Here is a 16391-nt window from a genome sequence, read left to right as displayed (position 1 = left end):
TTCTGTCCATGCTAGGAGATGCTAGGAGTCAAGGTCAGTTTTCCAGGATAATAAGCATGTGGCATCTTCCTGAAACATCAATTCTACCAGAGCAGGAAGGACATTTTTAAAACGTGAATCAGGAGAGGGGGAAATGGTGCAGATTGCAAAGTCAAATACATTTTACAAAACAAAAGTTGGGGGTTGGCCCTTTCAGAGCGTCCACTACAGTGGGGTGTGTGTCCACGGGGGGTAGGTTTCACCGCACTTGGGCGGAAACGTGGGTTTGAAGGCGGGGATGCAGCGGGGGACTTCGTAGGGGCCGCAGGCTCTGTGAGGAATCACCGGCGCCCGCCACCTGGGTCGGCCTGAGGGGCGCGCCGCACTGAGGTGGAGGGCTCGCCCGAAGCCGAGGCACCTTCCCCCCTCTGCTGCCCAGTGCGGCGGGAGGTGGAAGGTGGCAACTGGTCGGGGGCACCTGGGCTGAGGTCGCCGACCGCAGTCGGGAGCCGGCAGGTGCGGGTTCGCGGGCATCTCGCGGGTCTGCCCCCCGAGGGGAGAGCCCAGCGCGGCCGCCGGGCCCGCACCTGCCTCCCCTGCTCGGGGGCTGCTCCGGGGTGCGGCGACCGCAGCGGGCACGGGTCCGAGGGCCGAGGAAGAGGCGGCGGGAGCGGGGCTGGGCGCCGAGGCCCGGGCCCCGCCGCCCGCTCTCCCTCCCCGCCCCTGCCCCTGCCGTCGCCGGGCCGCAGGCCCACGCCCAGTCTCCCGGTTCCTGCGGCCTTGCTCTCCGGCGCTGGGCTCGGACGCAGCCGTGCAGGGCTCGGCGGGAGGAGGAGGAAGGAGGGAGGGAGCGGGCGGGCGGGCAGGCGGAAGGGGGAGGAGAGGAGCGAGCCGAGCCAGTCCGGAGGGGGGGGGGGTGCGGAGCTCGGACGCCCGGAGACACGGAGCAGCGGCTCCCGGCCCGGCCAGCCCCGCGACGCCGCTGCCGCCGCCGAGTGAGTGGGGGACCCCGGTCCTGGAGCCGCAGGCACTGCGCGCAGGGGCGGGGAGCGGCCGCCGAAAAGTTGGGAGAAGTGGGGGCCGCTCCGACGCGGCTCCGCGGAGAGGGCCCTGGCCGCGGAGGGGGCGGGGGGGGCGGCCGGGGCAGGGGCACCGGGGCGCGAGCTCTGGGCAGCGGGGCTGGGGGCGGGGGACGGCGGCCCCGGGGCGCGGGGGCGCGTGCGCGGGGTGCTCATGGCGGCGGGCCGGGGGCAGGGCGGGCCGGAGCGCCTCGCGGGAGCGGCCGGGCCCCCAGCGCCGCCGGAGGGCAGGCTGGCCGGGTGCCCCGGGCCTGGAGAAGCCAGCCCTCCTGGCAACAGGTAGAGGCTGGAGGGAGGCACCCGGAGCCGCTCGCGGAGGGCCCGAGCCGCCGGCGCCCCTTTGTTGGGGAGGAGAGTCTCCCCCCCAGCCCCCCCCCCCCCGCCCCCGCCGCCCCGGCCTGGCGGCGGGCCCGCGGCCAGGGTAGGAGGGAGACGGGGGGTCGTGCCGACTTTTTCTCGGGCTGGTCCTCAGTGCCCGCTCCGGGAGGGAGGTCAGAGCGTCCATGTGCTTAACGGGAAACAGGAAGGAGTGGCTCTTGCGTCTGCCCCGGCCCCCCAAGGCTAAGGCTCCTATACCGTTATGGGGTGTGTGTGGCAGGGGTGGGGAGGGGGGAAGCTGCCGGTGAAACTGGTTTTCTGGGCCACAGCTTGTTAATTACCGGCCTGGAGGCTCTCTGGCAAGTAGGTTAATGGCAGGTGTGTGGCGCTAATCTTTGGCCTGAGCTTGGGGGTTTCTCTCTCTCCCCAAGCCAGGCCCCTGGCATCAAAACCTGGGCTTCAGTCACTTGAGTTGCTAGCCCCAGTAGTCAGGGGGACTCTGGGGACCCTGAGAAATGGAGGAGGGAGCTGAGTCTGGGAAGGCCTCCAGCAGGCAGTCACCCCGCATCAGTGCTGGAAGGGTCGCTGCCCCCATACCAAAGTCCAGATCACCTAATCTAAATGTGGGTGGCCAGCTGCACTTGTGGTGGGGCTCTAGGGATAAGGACTTGTCTGCAGCTTTGTGTCTCCGGGCCTGGCCTTAATCATAAAGTGATCTGCACACACTCTCTGTTCTAAACAGAGTTCCTTGTCTCCCTTGGCACCCTACAGTCCACTCCCTTCACTGGGGCCTTTGCACGGCTTTCCCCCTGGGAGGGCCGGCCTCCTCTCTCCCCTGTCACTGGCCACAGGCCACTGATTCTTTACAGCACTGCCCGGCTCAGCCTCTTCAACCTGCCTGCCTCTCCCTGCCCCTGGAGGCTGTAGTCACATGCAGTATTTGGGTGTGTTGGGGCCTCTAGCGGGGCAGCTTAGACAAGCTAAATTTGGGGACCGACACTGCGGCCTGGAACAATGACACACCTCCTGTTGGCTTCATCTAGTTCCTGAGGTGCTGTTGCTGCCTGAAAAGAGACTTTTCAACTGGAAGACCATTTGGGTCCTCCCGCTTTTTTGTAGTCCCTCAAGCCTGTGGGACCCTGTGTTTGTCACTCTCTCCTTTGCTGATCCTGTTTTCCTCAATCATATCTCCAAACTCTAAGAGCCAGAGAGACTTTTCACCTTGAGTCGGACATCCCTTCCCCACCAACTCCAACTTCTGCCCTCTAAGCGTTCTGGGTTTACAAGCCCCCATGGGTACCCTCTGCCCCTTTTCATCCATCTCTGAGTGTGTGGGAGGGGTCAGTCAGAGTTGGGGTAAAGGGTGGGGGTGGGGCAGAGCCCTGTTCAAGTTCCTGGTAATCCAATGCCCATGAAATCCCTGCTCTGCTGGCCCCTTTCCAGCCTGTGCCTCAGAAAGTGGCATCTGTGTCTCTGAGGCAGGTGTGTATGTGTGTGTGCGTGTGTATATGTGTGTATGTATGTGAGAGACACACACAGATGCATACACACACTATCATCTCTTCATGTGTGTGTCAGGAGTAAATTCTGTGAGTGGAAAAACATCTGTAGGTGTGATTTCTCCAGCAGAAAATCAAGTATCTACCCTGAGGGCCAACTTGCTGGAAAAGCAGGGTTGTCTCCCTAGGCCAAGTAGATATCCTGCCTTCTTGGCTTGATGTGCTGGTGCCAAGAAGCCACCAGGGCTGCCTCTGGGAGCAGACTTGTTGCTTCTGTGGGGGTGTGTAAGCAGGGCGCTAGGGAGCCCCTGTTGTTCACCAACACCCGCCCCCCCCCCCCCCCCCCCCCCCCCCCCCCCCCCCCCCCCCCCCCCCCCCCCCCCCCCCCCCCCCCCCCCCCCCCCCCCGTGTTGAGTCAGAAGTCCTGACCCTGCTGAATCTGGTGCTTCTCCCTGCTGGGCTAGGCCCAGGGTGGGGAAGGGTGGGCAGGGAGGGGGTAGCATTCCTCTGCTAATGGAAGTCCTAGGCTGGGCCGCAAGGGAGGGCTGTGGTCACAGAAAGACTGAAAGCCAAGTGTGAGAGAGCCCCCATGAATCTGCATCTCTGAGCTCCTGACACACCATATTCTTTGGCTTTCCCTGTTTGGGATGGGAAGGGGATGAGTGCTATCTTGTCCTGGGGTTGAGATAGTTGCACTATCCTGGTGATTGCCCTTGACCACTCTCTGACACTTTTTCTGCCAGCTTCCCCAGCTTCTCACTTTCTTTGGAGGGATAGACTGGCAGAAGACATTCCTGGACCCCAGGAGTCAGGGAGAGGGGCCCCACTCCTACCCTCTGGGACCCCAGCCGGCCTTCTGAATCTTTAATCCTCAAAATGTCCCTGACAAGAGAAACTTCCTGCCAGTTTTCACTGACCAGTGTAGGGATGGGGCCCAATCTCCAGGCCTGTCTGTACCTTTGGCTTTAGATCTCAGTGAATGACAAGTTGGGCTCTAAGAGACAGCAGTCAGGGGACATGTCAGGTGTACTTCCCTACCTCCAATCTAGCTAAGCTAAGAATGTGGAAAGGAGGATCCAGAGATGTGCTAGCACATCTAGGCCTTTTACCTTGCCCCCTCTCCATTAAATTTTCTCTATCTTTTCTCCGGGATAAAAGTGTGTCGTACACATGGTCGTGTGGGTAAAGTTCCACTGTGGATAATTATGTTTAATTTTGTTCAGTTCAAAAAGGTTCCATCTCTTTAACTGATTAAATATTTATTCTGGCTAAGGTGGAGGGGGAAGGGGCAATGAATGCCCTCAGGAGCTGAGGCCTGGAGAGAGAGAGAGAGAGAGAGAGAGAGAGAGAATGTGTGTGTGTGTGTGTGTGTGTGTGTGTGTGAGAGAGAGAGAGAGAGAGAGAGAGAGAGAGAGAGATTGGGGGAAGGTGAAGCTGAAGCTCCTTTATTGTCAGTGCTGACCTCTGATTTCATCTGAGAGCAGTGACCAGGAGTGGGGACAAGAGGGTAAAGTCCTTGAGCTGGAATAATGACCCGTGACAGGCTGAGAGGGATTTCGCAAGTGCTTCTGTGGTGGGTGTGGGCGGAGCTGTTGGAAGAGCAGCCGGAGGACCAGCCCAGCTCAGCTGAGATCTGATCAGCCTTCAGCCAGTGGCACCAACTGGTGTCCAATTCACAGTGGAGAACAATCTCCCCACTCTCTTCCCTCCCTGGGTGGGAGGAGACCACCTTCCTTCTGTGTCAGCGCTTCATTCCAAGGCCAGCCTGAATACCACCACCTCTCTTCCCTCCTGGGAGGATGAGGACTGGGAGCCTGGAAACTTCTGCCCTTGCCATCCTGCTGGCGTTCATTGCTGAGTCCCAGGACTGCCAGGTATTGTGTTGGTACCGGCATCACTGACGCTTCAGGACCATCTTGCTCTTAGCTCCAAGCAGCTGCTGTCCCCCTCGGGAGCCACAGACAGTGGCTGTGTAGGATACGTCAAAGGAGGTCTGTATCCTCCCTCATTCTGGTATCCAAGTGGTTGGTCACTACCACCCTGATGATCCTTTCTCTAACAGTGGAGGAAAAGGTGGGGCGGCGGAGGAAGCAACAGCTTTTATTATCTGAGAGTATTTGTGATGGCTGTTCCCCTGCAGACTAGTTAGGGTTTTATTTTCTAGATGAGCCTTAGGAAGAAATAGTTCCTAGTCCCACCAGATGTCTTGGTCTGCTGTCACCATGGTCTGTCCCCCAATCCCTGATCCTTTGCAGCCTTGCTTTCACTTTATTTCTGAAAAGAGGCTTCAGTTAAGAGTTCTTCAGCCTTATTTTTGGGATTGGATGTCTCAGCATGGGGTGTTAATCTTGTGTGTGATAGTTCGAGGTCCACTGATTGTCCTGGGGCTCAGCATCCTTTAGGGACATCATTTTGCTTTACTTCGGCCTCTTAATTTTCCCTAGGGACCTGTTACCTGGATGGGTTGTAGGGAAGGAGGAGGTAGGGTTCGCCTCAGCCCTGCAATCTGTTTTCGGGGCTTCCCTGACAGGGAAGCTTCCAGCTGTGGGTTGGCTTGAGGGATGGAGGGGGTAGCTGAAGAGTGGGATGGGGGAGGGTGCCTCCTTTACTCAGATTGTTGGTTACAGCCTCTAGGGCCAGATCCTGCCTGTCCTCCGTGCTGGGGTAGCAACATGACCGGAAGACCACAAGGTTCTTAGTTCTAGAGAATTGGGACTCCTGGGGGTTGTCAGCATCACCCTTCAGTTGCTAAAAACAGTAAATGTTAGAACTGGAAAGGCACCATGTTGCAGATGAAGAAGCTGATTTGTCCGAGGCCATTGGCCAGGACCGGAATCCAGGGCTTGAATCTCTGTCCCCTTCTCCTTTGTTACACCATGGAAACTTTCATCTCTCTTTTCCCCCATAGCTGCCCCCTGTGATGCCCTCTCCCTTCCCCCCTCCTCACTCAGGATGCTCCAGACCCTGTATGACTACTTCTGGTGGGAACGGCTGTGGCTGCCTGTGAACTTAACCTGGGCTGATCTAGAAGACCGGGATGGACGTGTCTATGCCAAAGCCTCAGACCTCTACATCACACTACCCCTGGCCTTGCTCTTCCTCATCGTTCGATACTTCTTTGAGCTGTGAGCATACTGCCCCTACCCCCGTGCCTTCCTTGGCTGCCAGACACAGTGAAATTTCTCGCACTTCAAGTCCATCTCTTGCTGTTTAATTGGTGCTGGGTCCTGCTCTTCTGGCCACCCCAATCCCTGCCTACTGTGCACCCCCCCCCACTGATCCCTGCCTACTGTGCACCCCCCCACTGATCCCTGCCTACTGTGTGCCCCCCACTAAAGGCAGCATTGTCTTCCTGAGGGTTCAGCACCCCCAGGCCCTCTCCTTCAATGGTCGTTTGTTCTCCCCCTCCCCGCTCCCGCCCGGTCACTTGTGAACACAGGCAGCTTTGTCAGCTCTGGGCAGCCCATGGAGGCCAGAGAGAGGGTTGCTGGGAAACTGAGGCCCAGGATAAAGTTGCCTGAGCTTGCAGTCCTTTCCCCTCCCAGTGTAGGGGCTACTGAGACACTGAGGTGCTTCCAGAGAGCCAGACACTTCTCACTCCTATCCCTTCCTCAGTTACGTGGCCACCCCACTGGCTGCCCTCCTGAACATAAAGGAGAAAACTCGGCTGCGGGCACCTCCCAACCCCACCTTGGAGCATTTCTACCTGACCAGTGGCAAGCAGCCCACACAGGTTTGAGCTGCAGACCCCAGCCTGGCAGTCACTGGGTGCTAAGGGGGGGAGAGCAGGGGGAGGGGGCAGGCTGCAGGGCCAACCCTGGTGGGTGAAGAGAGGAGAGCGCAGGGGTGCCGACCTAGCTTCTCACTGGGAGAGGGCGGGAGGGTGGGGGAGCCGAAGCTGAATGGTAATGGGGCTTCCTCATGACACCCAGGCAGAGGTAGAGCTCCTGTCACGGCAGAGCGGGCTCTCTGGCCGCCAGGTAGAGCGCTGGTTCCGGCGCCGCCGCAACCAGGACCGGCCCAGTCTCCTCAAGAAGTTCCGAGAAGCCAGGTAGGGGAGGCTGGGGCAGGAGAAGCTGGGCGGCAGAGGAAGCTCTGATGTATCTTGCTGGGAGGGGTGGGCCATGGCCCTGTGCGGGGAGAGGCTGTACCTAGGTGAGCAGGTGAATTTGGTTATTAATGATATCGAGAGGATATCTGGGAGCACTTGGGGGTGGCTGGAGGGCTATGCCACTCTTCCAGTCCTTTCTGCTTCCTCTTGCAGCTGGAGATTCACCTTTTATCTGATCGCTTTCATTGCTGGCATGGCCGTCATTGTGGATGTGAGTGGGGGTTAATGGGAGGTGGGAGTAGGCTCTCTAGCAAGGTGGGATGAGGCCACAGAACTTGGGTCCCTCCTCTTTTAACCTCTCACTGTCTCTCTGCAGAAACCCTGGTTCTATGACATGAAGAAGGTTTGGGAGGGATATCCCATACAGGTATGAAATAGGGTCCTGACTCATTGTATAGCATCAAGGTAGGACAGGACTAGGACACACGCCCTCGTGAAGAGAGGATCTCTGGAACACATGGCAGAAGGCACTGGAGTTGTGGTGCTAAAGCACTTTGGGCTAGAAGGGTTGGGTTTGGACAGGTGAGACTCTTGGGACCTGCTGCTCCAGGGCCCCTTACCTTTCTTTCTCTCTGCTCTCCCAGAGCACCATCCCTTCCCAGTATTGGTACTACATGATTGAACTTTCTTTCTACTGGTCCCTGCTCTTCAGCATTGCCTCTGATGTCAAGCGTAAGGTGGGTCAGGGAGCTGTGCCATTAAGCCTAAAGAACCAAGATAAAACCCTGGGAGGAAGAGCCCCCACTTTGATTTCTGGGTATTTGGATGGAGCTGTGGGTTGAGGGGCACAAATGGGAAGGGGAGGTAGGAATAGTGGGGGCTGGGGAACAGTTAATAGTGCCCTGAAGCCTGCATCTTTCCTTCAGGATTTCAAGGAACAGATCATCCACCACGTGGCTACCATCATCCTCATCAGCTTCTCCTGGTTTGCCAATTACATCCGAGCAGGGACTCTGATCATGGCTCTTCATGACTCTTCTGACTACCTGCTAGAGGTCAGGCTTCCTGGGCCATTTCTTCAAACCTAGAGACTCTGGTGCAGGTTCTCCCATCCCTCTCCCTTTTTTGCAGGGGGTGGTGGTGGTGGTGGTGGTGGTGGTGGCGGTGGTGGTGGTGGCGGTGGCGGTGGTGGTGGTGCTGGTGCTGTTGACGTTCCCGGGACCAAGGAAGCGGGGGGCACAGAGCCAGCATGTGTATGAACATATATGGGAGAGTCAGGAGCCTGTGATGATGGATTGGGCTATCTATGCAGTCGGCCAAGATGTTTAACTATGCGGGATGGAAAAACACCTGCAACAACATCTTCATCGTCTTCGCCATTGTCTTCATCATCACCCGACTGGTCATCCTGCCCTTCTGGTGAGTAGGAGGCCAGAGGACACTCCTGTCCTCGAGGAATCAGGAGTCTTGCCTCTCCCTGCCCCCTCCTCTGTGTGTTTACAATTCCCTCTACTTTCCCACTGCAGGATCTTGCACTGCACCGTGGTGTACCCACTGGAGCTCTACCCCGCCTTCTTTGGCTACTACTTCTTTAATTCCATGATGGGAGTGCTACAGTTGCTACATGTCTTCTGGGCTTACTTCATTCTGCGCATGGCCCACAAGTTCATAACTGGAAAGGTGAATGCTCTGTAGGCCCCACTACCTTCAACTCTAGAAACCGCCCAAACTCCCTCCCGTACCAGCAACCTGCTAAGAGACTATGTGGGGCCCTGGGTAAAGCAGGACAAGCCTGCTGAGAGAGGCATTTCTTGGGGGTTTGAGGACAGCGAGTAACCCTTCTTATCCCTTCCACAGCTGGTAGAAGATGAACGCAGTGACCCGGAAGAAACCGAGAGCTCAGAGGGGGAGGAGGCTATAGCAGGGGGAGGAGCAAAGAGCCGGCCACTAGCCAACGGCCACCCTGTCGTCAGTAACAACCATCGTAAGAATGACTGAACCATTGTCCCTGCTGCCCCTCAGATTAATGTGTAAAGCCAAGGAACTAGTCCCTCCTCCCCACAGGGCCACTTTGAGCCCTGGGGGCTGGGGAGGGGGCTGGGAAGCAGAAAGCAAGGAGAAAGTTCTTCTGTGTCCCAGCCCCCAGCTTCTTTGTCACCCAGTTGCCTTTAAACCAAATTCGAACCAGCCAATCCCCAGGTAGAGGGGAGGCTGGTACATCCTTTGTTAGAGGGGGACGGACTTCTTTTCCTCTCTTTTTTTCAAGATGTACTGTTGTTTTTGAGGCCCTTCCTCAGCTCTGGGGGTGGGGGTTACAACTCACATTCCTTATTCTTCAGAATTTGGCCCCAGCTGTTTGCCTCTGACCCCCTGACCTCCAGAGCCAGGGTCGTGCCTTACTGTGCCACCTGTGGGCCTCATTCTGCCAAAGATGGACCAAGGCTCACCTTTCTAGGCTCCCTAATGTGGGCCAGAAACCAAAGCTGAGCTTTTACTTTTTTCCCTCCAAAGACACAAATGAATTGAGTGTAGGAGGGTACATATGACCCCTGCCCTACCTCTGCCAAAAAGGAGGAGCCACACTGGGACTGTTCGGCCGGTCTACGTGTCACTTCTCTGCCAGCTCTCTCTAGTCACAGGTCCAAGATCTTACTGCCTCCTTTCTCTGGCCTCTTTCCCTAGGCTAGCTGGTTTGGAATAGAATGGCAACTAGTTCTAATTTTTATTTATTAAACATTCGGTGTTTTGGTTTTCAAGCCAGAATTACAGCTAGCACCTGGCATTTGAGCAGAGGGACCACTTCAGACCAAAATGTACTGTTAATGGTGTTTTGTTTTTTTTTTTTTTTAATTAAAATATATTAAAGATGAAAACATGGCAACAAGTGTCTGAGACTAGCAGGAACTGCGAAGGGGGATCAACTAAATAAACTAAGGTAGTCTTCCTCATGGTTATGTGATGTTTTCATTTTTAAATTTCATATGGCAAATAAGAAAAAGCCAAGGTAGGGAGGGTAAGAGATTAATGACAGCTGCACCTTGGGAAGGGTGGTGGGGGGAAACAGTGCTATTCCAGACAGACCCAGAGCTAGAAGTGTGGGGACCGAGAAAGAGAAATCCAATCACACTCTTAGTTTTAACATCTTGTTAAAAGACGTTCAAGAAACCATACAAATGAAGGATAGTAAACGCACAGCCCTCATTCCAGGAATAAAGTCTGTCAGAAGCATGGACACTTGAACACACACAGGCTGGGAGGGAGGAGTAACAGGAGGACCGACGGATGTCAGGCCCAGGTTGGTGTGGTGACCTCTCCCCACCCCTGGCGCTTCAGGAGGTGGAGGAGGGACCTTGCCTGCTAGCACCACATTGGAAGGGACCTCCTGATCCAGAGCCCCCATTTCTACCTACTAGGAGCCGGGGGAGGGGCGTGACTGGAGGCAGGGTCAGAGTCGGAGAGTCAGGAAGACCCAGTTCCTGAGGAAAGATGCTTTGGGAAGGGTTCGGGACGTTGAGAAGAAGGCTGTCCTCTAAAGAAGCCGCCCCCTGCATTCAATGGCCCCACAGCAGCACAGCAGCTCCTTGCCTTCCACACTGCCCACCTCATAGTTGTAGTCCCAAGTCAGCTCAGTCCCGGCCCGGATCCTCCTGGACAGGAAGGAAGGGACAGGTTCGGTGAAGGCAGCCCATCACCAGGTGCACGCGGCGCTGGAGCACAGACAGAATGCTGCTCTTCCCTCCCACCCCCTCCCCGATCCCCTCTTACTTGCTGGCAAAGAAGGCCACCCAGGGGAAGCGAAGATCGTGAGTGTCCACAAAGACATTCTGGACAAACAGGTTGGGGCTGCAGCTGTGCTGTGGGTTTAAGGACAGGATGCATAAGAAACGAGGAAACAGAACCTGGCTTTGTGGGGTAAGCAGGAGTTGGATAAAATATGCCATGTGCTCCTCCCCATCACAGTGGAGTTTTGAAAGTAAGCTACCTCTTTAAGATGCTCGAGATCAAGAATTGCTGACAAAAAAAGGTGGGTTTATACAGTTAAAAGAACAAAAAATTTGACAATGGTACGATAATCCAGCATCTAGAGGTGAGGGGGGGGGGGTCTCACATTGAGGTAGCGGCCCAGGTTGCCTTCGAGCTTGGCATCGATGATGTAGCAAGACTCCTCCCCATCGTAGAACTGGCGTGTGTTCTTACGGACAGGTGCGCTCTCCCCCTTTTCCACGGATGCCATGTTGGTTGATTTAATGGCAATCCCATGGGTTGACTTAAGAGCAAAGCCCCGGGTTGATTTTACTGCCACCTGGCGCTTTGTTGGACCTGGACAGGAAGGAGAACGGGCTTAGGCCCTATCCCATTTTGTGACATTCTACCCCCCCCACCCCCCGCCCCCATCCCACCCACTGCACTGCAGGAATACCGGTTAGCTGGGCCCTTGGGGCAAAGATCCTAACTGGCAGTTTTTTCAAGCAGGATTACATCTGTTGGGTAAAGCTGAGAGGAAAGAGTAGGGAAGTGGAAAGGAGAGAGGAAGGGGATGCGTCGAACAGCTGAGCTGGGAGTCAGAAAACCCTCCCAGACATGTGTCAACTCTTAAGATCTGAATTTTTTCCTCCTACTTCCTTAGCTTCCTTAAAAAAGCCTCTATCCCAACTTTCCGATCGTTCCTTCCTACCACCCCCAACATTCTAGACTACCAGACATGTTCTTCTTGTCCTCAAAGTCATCTGCTTCAGAGCCAGAGGAGATGGTCTGGATATCATCGCTGTCCACTGCTGTGGCTGAAGTCTGGCCGGTGGTAGGCTTCCGGCTGGTCCCACTTTCCCCCTCGCTTTCTGTGCTGCTGGACAGTGTTAAGACATCCTGGAAAACAGAAGAGTGAGAAGAAAGAAGAGTAAATGGTGAGGACCCACTCAAGTTCTCGCTCTTCCTATGGTCAGGCAGGAAGAGGCTAAGACTACAGCAAGAGAAAGACTAGACGCTGGGCAAAGAAAGACAAGGCAGGAAGTCACAGCCAAAGAAATAAGAAGGGATATACTGGGAATTATCATCAAGGACCTGAGGAGGTGAGGGGAATATTCCTCAGACTCAGCGCCAAACACAAGGCTGGGGGAGGTACAGCTTGAGGAACAAGGTAACTTACATCAGCGTTGGACTGAGCAGAGGCCATGAGTCGTCGGCTCTGATGCATACTAGTCTTACTAGGTGGGCGGCGAAGTCCTTCAAGTTTCATGGGAGAAGGATTGTAACCATAATTTCGAGAGCTTTCAGTGATTCTAAAGGGAGGGGAAGGAATAAGAGGGGATCAGATTACTGGCTGTTTCTTAGGCTTTTTTTTTTTTAACATTTATTTATTTATTTAAAAAAAATTTTTTTGTTTTCAACGTTTTTTATTTATTTTTGGGACAGAGAGAGACAGAACATGAACGGGGGAGGGGCAGAGAGAGAGGGAGACACAGAATCGGAAACAGGCTCCAGGCTCCGAGCCATCAGCCCAGAGCCTGACGCGGGGCTCGAACTCACGGACCGCGAGATTGTGACCTGGCTGAAGTCGGACGCTTAACCGACTGCACCACCCAGGCGCCCCTATTTATTTTTTTTTTAAGAGAAAGAGAAAGAGCACGAGTGGGGGAGGGCAGAGAGAGAGGGAGACACAGAATCTGAAGCAGGCTCCAGGCTTTGAGCTGTCAGTGCAGGGCCTGATGCGGGGCTCAAACCCACAAACCATGAGATCATGACTTGAGCTGAAGTCGGACGCTTACCCGACTGAGCCACCCAGGTGCCCCTTTAAAAAAAAAATTTTTTTTTTAACATTTATCCATTTTTTTTTAAGAGAGAGAAACTGAACATGAGTGGGAGAGGGCAGGCTTCTTTTACAGGCTTGAGAGAAGACAGATTTGGAAACAGGTCAGAAACAGCAGCACTTACAAGGACATCTTGTTTCGGTCATCGGGGTCCTGGAAAAGAGCAAGTGAAGGGTTAGATGTTTTCATGGCGCTGGGTGACAGATCCAACAATCAGAGTTCATCTCAAATGACCTCCCAAGACATTGGCCAGTGAGAAGTACACTAAAGAGATTCCTCTGCAGCTCAACAGTAACAATTGTGTTCTCATCAGGACACCCCCTGAGAAGGGTTCTCTAAATCTTCCCAATGACAGACCATAACACACTCAAGGCAAACACCGTGGGCAGATTTTACAAGGACAAGAGTTCACCACCTGTGCTATGTTAAGTTTCAACATCATTAAAAATACATCTATAATCAATTCTTGGTTTTTAACTCTAACAAAAAAACAGCAATGTTGTAGATAACTTGACATAACACTAAGTTAAAAAAAAAAATTACTTATAAATCCTTTACTTCAGAATGAACCAGATACTTTCGCCCCCCAGCAGATTGATTTAAAAAATAATTTGGTTCTTGGGTGCCTGGGTGGCTCAGTCAGTTGGGCGTCTGACTTCAGCTCAGGCCATGATCTCACAGCCCAGTCCGTGGGCTCAAGCCCCGTGTCGGGCTCTGTGCTGACAGCTCAGAGCCTGCTTCAAACTGTCTCCCTCTCTTTCTCTGTCCCTCCCCCATTCGTGCTCTATCTCTCTCAAAAATAAACATTAAAAAATAAAAATAAAAAAATAATAATTTGGTTCTTTAAGCACCAGGAATGTGTTGGGTGCAGGGGGGAGATAATCAGGTTTGCCACAGAAATAAACATCCAATAAATGATCTACACGTGAAGAATCAGTGTGCCATGTCAAGTTGTTCCATTACCAAAGTTCTACAAAAGCTCCCGCTCTGAGAGTCTTCTGCCACCACTTACCTCTTTCTTGGCCTGCTTGAGATCTCCCTCATCCTTGAAGCCCAGCCCTGAGGTGGAGGCCTTCTCAGCCTCCCCTCTGCCTCCCCCAGCCCGGCCTTCCCCACCTTCACTAGTCTTGAAGGATGAACGGCTATCAGAGTCAGCAAAGCCACCTTCACTGACACTATTGCAGCTCAACCATGAGGCCACCTTATTCTTGGGTGTCTCTTCAGAGGAAGGCGGATTGCAGCCACCCCCAGGGATCGCTGGAGGGACAGGAATATGGGGGGGCCCAAGGTCTGGGGGGCGGGAGTCCTTGGAAGCCGTCTCAGACAGTCCGTTCTCCTTTTGGCCCCGGGTCTGCCTCCGGGTAGCATAGCTGCGCCACACAGAGCTGGTACTGAAGTCCTCATCTTTACAGAAGTTATCATCAGAACTGTCATCATTGGACTCTTCGGGATCCTCTGTACCGCTGTTGCCATCTTCCTGGTCCTTCAAGTCCACCCCGCTGCTGTCGGACGAACAGGGGGCATCACTCTCATATCCTTCCTTGAAGTTCTCCACACTCTCGATATGGTCCAGATTGGCAAAGTACTCATCACCCATCTCCAGGCCCTCCTTGTCCGCAAAGTCATCGGTCAGGATCTTGCCTGGGAATGAAGAGAATTAAAGGCCTTCTAGGATTATGAGGATCTTTTAGAGAGTGTAGGGGTCCTTCCCACAATACCTAGCCCAGCAGCACACAGTCAAAAACACCTCCATCATGGGCTCTCCCTTGTCTCTGATGATGCCCTCCTCCTTGGGGTCGTCACGAGAGGCTGGGGAGCTTTACTCTGGTTTCAAATCCTGCCCTCTCTACCATCCCTTTCTGCCTCTTCACTTGGTTTACCAAAAGGGCGTCTGCAGCTATGCTGAAAGCCTCTGGGTGGAGGAGGGTGATGTGGGATAAAATGACGTACTGGACTCTGCTCCCACATCCCTCGTATGAAAAATCCTCTGTCCACTTTCACCCCTTTTCTTGCTTGTCCTTCTGTCCCTCCCTGGTCCACCCCGACAGGCACATCACTTGTCATGTTCTTTACAGAAGAAAATCATGGCCTCCTCTTACTCCCAAGTTCTCGTGTCAAGCATTTTATTCTCATTCACCATCTCTCTGATTCAATTCCCCGTGGTGTCCTAACCCCAGGGGCAACTCTTTCATCACCAACCTGCATAAATACAGACGAAGGATCCTTTGGCAATGTCATCCAAGCAGCGAATACCCCAGCCCTTGTTCTGTGTCTTGAATAGCTGTAGCCGAACCTGGAGTCCGTGCTGCACCAACCGGTTTGTGCACATGTTTGGGTCACATTTACAACGTTTGTTACACTCATAAACTCTGGGAGGAAGTTACAATAAAATAAGTCATAACGTGATCACTAGAACATCCACGCAGTCCTGTTAATTGTAACAGAACTGTTACGACTCTTGAGGTATCATCACTTATTAGGTAATGATCTAAGTGAGTGAATTTACTGAACTGTTTATGCTCTTTGATTCATCTGGGAATATAGCCCAAGGAAGTAATTCAGAACAGGGGAAAGTGATTTATACAGGTATTTATGGCACTAGTAACAGTGAATACCAGAATGTCTACTGCCTGGAGAAAAGCCAAGCAAACTGATGTGAATACAGGTTAAGAGCCATTAAAATCAGTAGACAGGCGGGGCACCTGGGTGGCTCAGTCAGTTAAGTGTCCGACTTTGGCTCAGATCATGATCTCCACAGCTTGTGAGTTTGAGCCCTGCATCAGGCTCTGTGCTGACAACTCAGAGCCCAGAGCCTGCTTCAGATTCTGTATCTCCCTCTCTCTCTGGCCCTCCCTTGCTCATGCTCACTCTCTCTCAAAAATAAACATTAAAAAAAAAATCAGTAGATAAGCTACATCAATGTGCAGAAATAGATATATAAAATAAAGATATGTGAGGAAAGCGGAAACCAGTATGACAGATCCTGAAAGAGACTAAAGAGAAGGAGTTGGAACAAACGTTCACGGGGCTCTTCTGGTAAAGCTGATTTTCATTCTTTTATTTCATGAACATTTACTAAACACCAAGAGCTGTGCTACATACTGCAAACCTGACAATGGAAAAAAAAATCACAATCTTTCCTCTCAAGGAGCTCATATTCTATCAAGTTTAAGGAAGTGCACAGTTTATTTAAAAAATAAACTACTGAAGTTAGTACCAATTTTTCTGCTCCATCTACTTTGCTCAGTGTTAGGATTTTACTTATTTTCTTGATAAGGAGATTTAAGGGAAACATCTACTTTTGGCAAGATGACACCAGTATAATTAGAGGTGATGACATTAGTCCTATCCCTTTGGACAAAGATGGTAAGAACAACTTCTGGTCACTGAACATTTACTTTGCGTTTGGCATTATGGTTTACATACTCTATCCTACTCTATCCTCAAAGCAGCCCTATAAGAGTGTTAAATTTTTAACTTAAAAAATTAACTACAGGGGCGCCTGGGTGGCTCAGTCGGTTAAGCGTCCGACTTCAGCTCAGGTCACGATCTCGCGGTCCGCGAGTTCGAGCCCCGCATCGGGCTCTGGGCTGATGGCTCAGAGCCTGGAGCCTGCTTCCGATTCTGTGTCTCCCTCTCTCTCTGCCCCTCCCCCGTTCAT

At 53.4% G+C, this 16391-nt stretch overlaps 2 protein-coding genes across 14 annotated transcripts in view; one reads left to right on the top strand and one right to left on the bottom strand.

Annotated features, from left to right (window-relative positions):
- Positions 1-385: 385 nt before the first annotated feature.
- On the top strand, positions 386-9874 carry CERS2 (ceramide synthase 2). 4 transcript variants are annotated; one of them, XM_043576218.1, is made up of 11 exons: positions 386-495; positions 5827-6000; positions 6491-6608; positions 6808-6926; positions 7140-7197; positions 7303-7353; positions 7571-7663; positions 7853-7981; positions 8239-8345; positions 8453-8606; positions 8784-9874. In XM_043576218.1, exons 2-11 carry the CDS (start codon positions 5828-5830, stop codon positions 8922-8924), a joined length of 1143 nt encoding a protein of 380 aa, XP_043432153.1. In that variant the 5' UTR covers positions 386-495; position 5827; the 3' UTR covers positions 8925-9874. The 4 variants fall into 4 exon arrangements, with proteins under 4 accessions (XP_043432153.1, XP_043432150.1, XP_043432151.1 ...); XM_043576215.1 differs by lacking the exon at positions 386-495 and adding an exon at positions 744-974; XM_043576216.1 differs by lacking the exon at positions 386-495 and adding an exon at positions 863-974 and having other exon boundaries at positions 5784-6000.
- Positions 9875-10055: 181 nt separating this feature from the next.
- Positions 10056-16391, bottom strand: part of SETDB1 (SET domain bifurcated histone lysine methyltransferase 1) — a 34955-nt gene continuing 28619 nt past the window's right edge. For all 10 annotated transcript variants that reach the window (XM_043576212.1, XM_043576206.1, XM_043576208.1 and 7 more), the window contains 8 exons: positions 14930-15099; positions 13743-14371; positions 12855-12883; positions 12070-12202; positions 11624-11789; positions 11035-11246; positions 10692-10780; positions 10056-10573 (listed from right to left, as the gene is read on the bottom strand). In XM_043576212.1, coding sequence (XP_043432147.1) covers positions 10456-10573; positions 10692-10780; positions 11035-11246; positions 11624-11789; positions 12070-12202; positions 12855-12883; positions 13743-14371; positions 14930-15099 — 1546 coding nt within the window. In that variant the 3' untranslated portion in view covers positions 10056-10455. The remainder of the gene's footprint in view (positions 10574-10691; positions 10781-11034; positions 11247-11623; positions 11790-12069; positions 12203-12854; positions 12884-13742; positions 14372-14929; positions 15100-16391) is intronic.

The sequence above is a fragment of the Prionailurus bengalensis genome, chromosome C1 (genome assembly GCF_016509475.1).
Source record: "Prionailurus bengalensis isolate Pbe53 chromosome C1, Fcat_Pben_1.1_paternal_pri, whole genome shotgun sequence".
NCBI lineage: Eukaryota > Metazoa > Chordata > Mammalia > Carnivora > Felidae > Prionailurus > Prionailurus bengalensis.
This window is presented reverse-complemented; position numbering and strand designations above follow the sequence as displayed.

What these genes read in the sequence shown, in the direction of transcription:
- CERS2 (XM_043576218.1), top strand. Translation starts at nt 5,828, where the DNA reads ATGCTCCAGACCCTGTATGACTACTTCTGGTGGGAACGGCTGTGGCTG. An exon ending in GTTCGATACTTCTTTGAGCT is followed by an intron (nt 6,001 to 6,490) that starts GTGAGCATACTG and finishes TCCCTTCCTCAG; the next exon opens with TTACGTGGCCACCCCACTGG. An exon ending in GCATGGCCGTCATTGTGGAT is followed by an intron (nt 7,198 to 7,302) that starts GTGAGTGGGGGT and finishes GTCTCTCTGCAG; the next exon opens with AAACCCTGGTTCTATGACAT.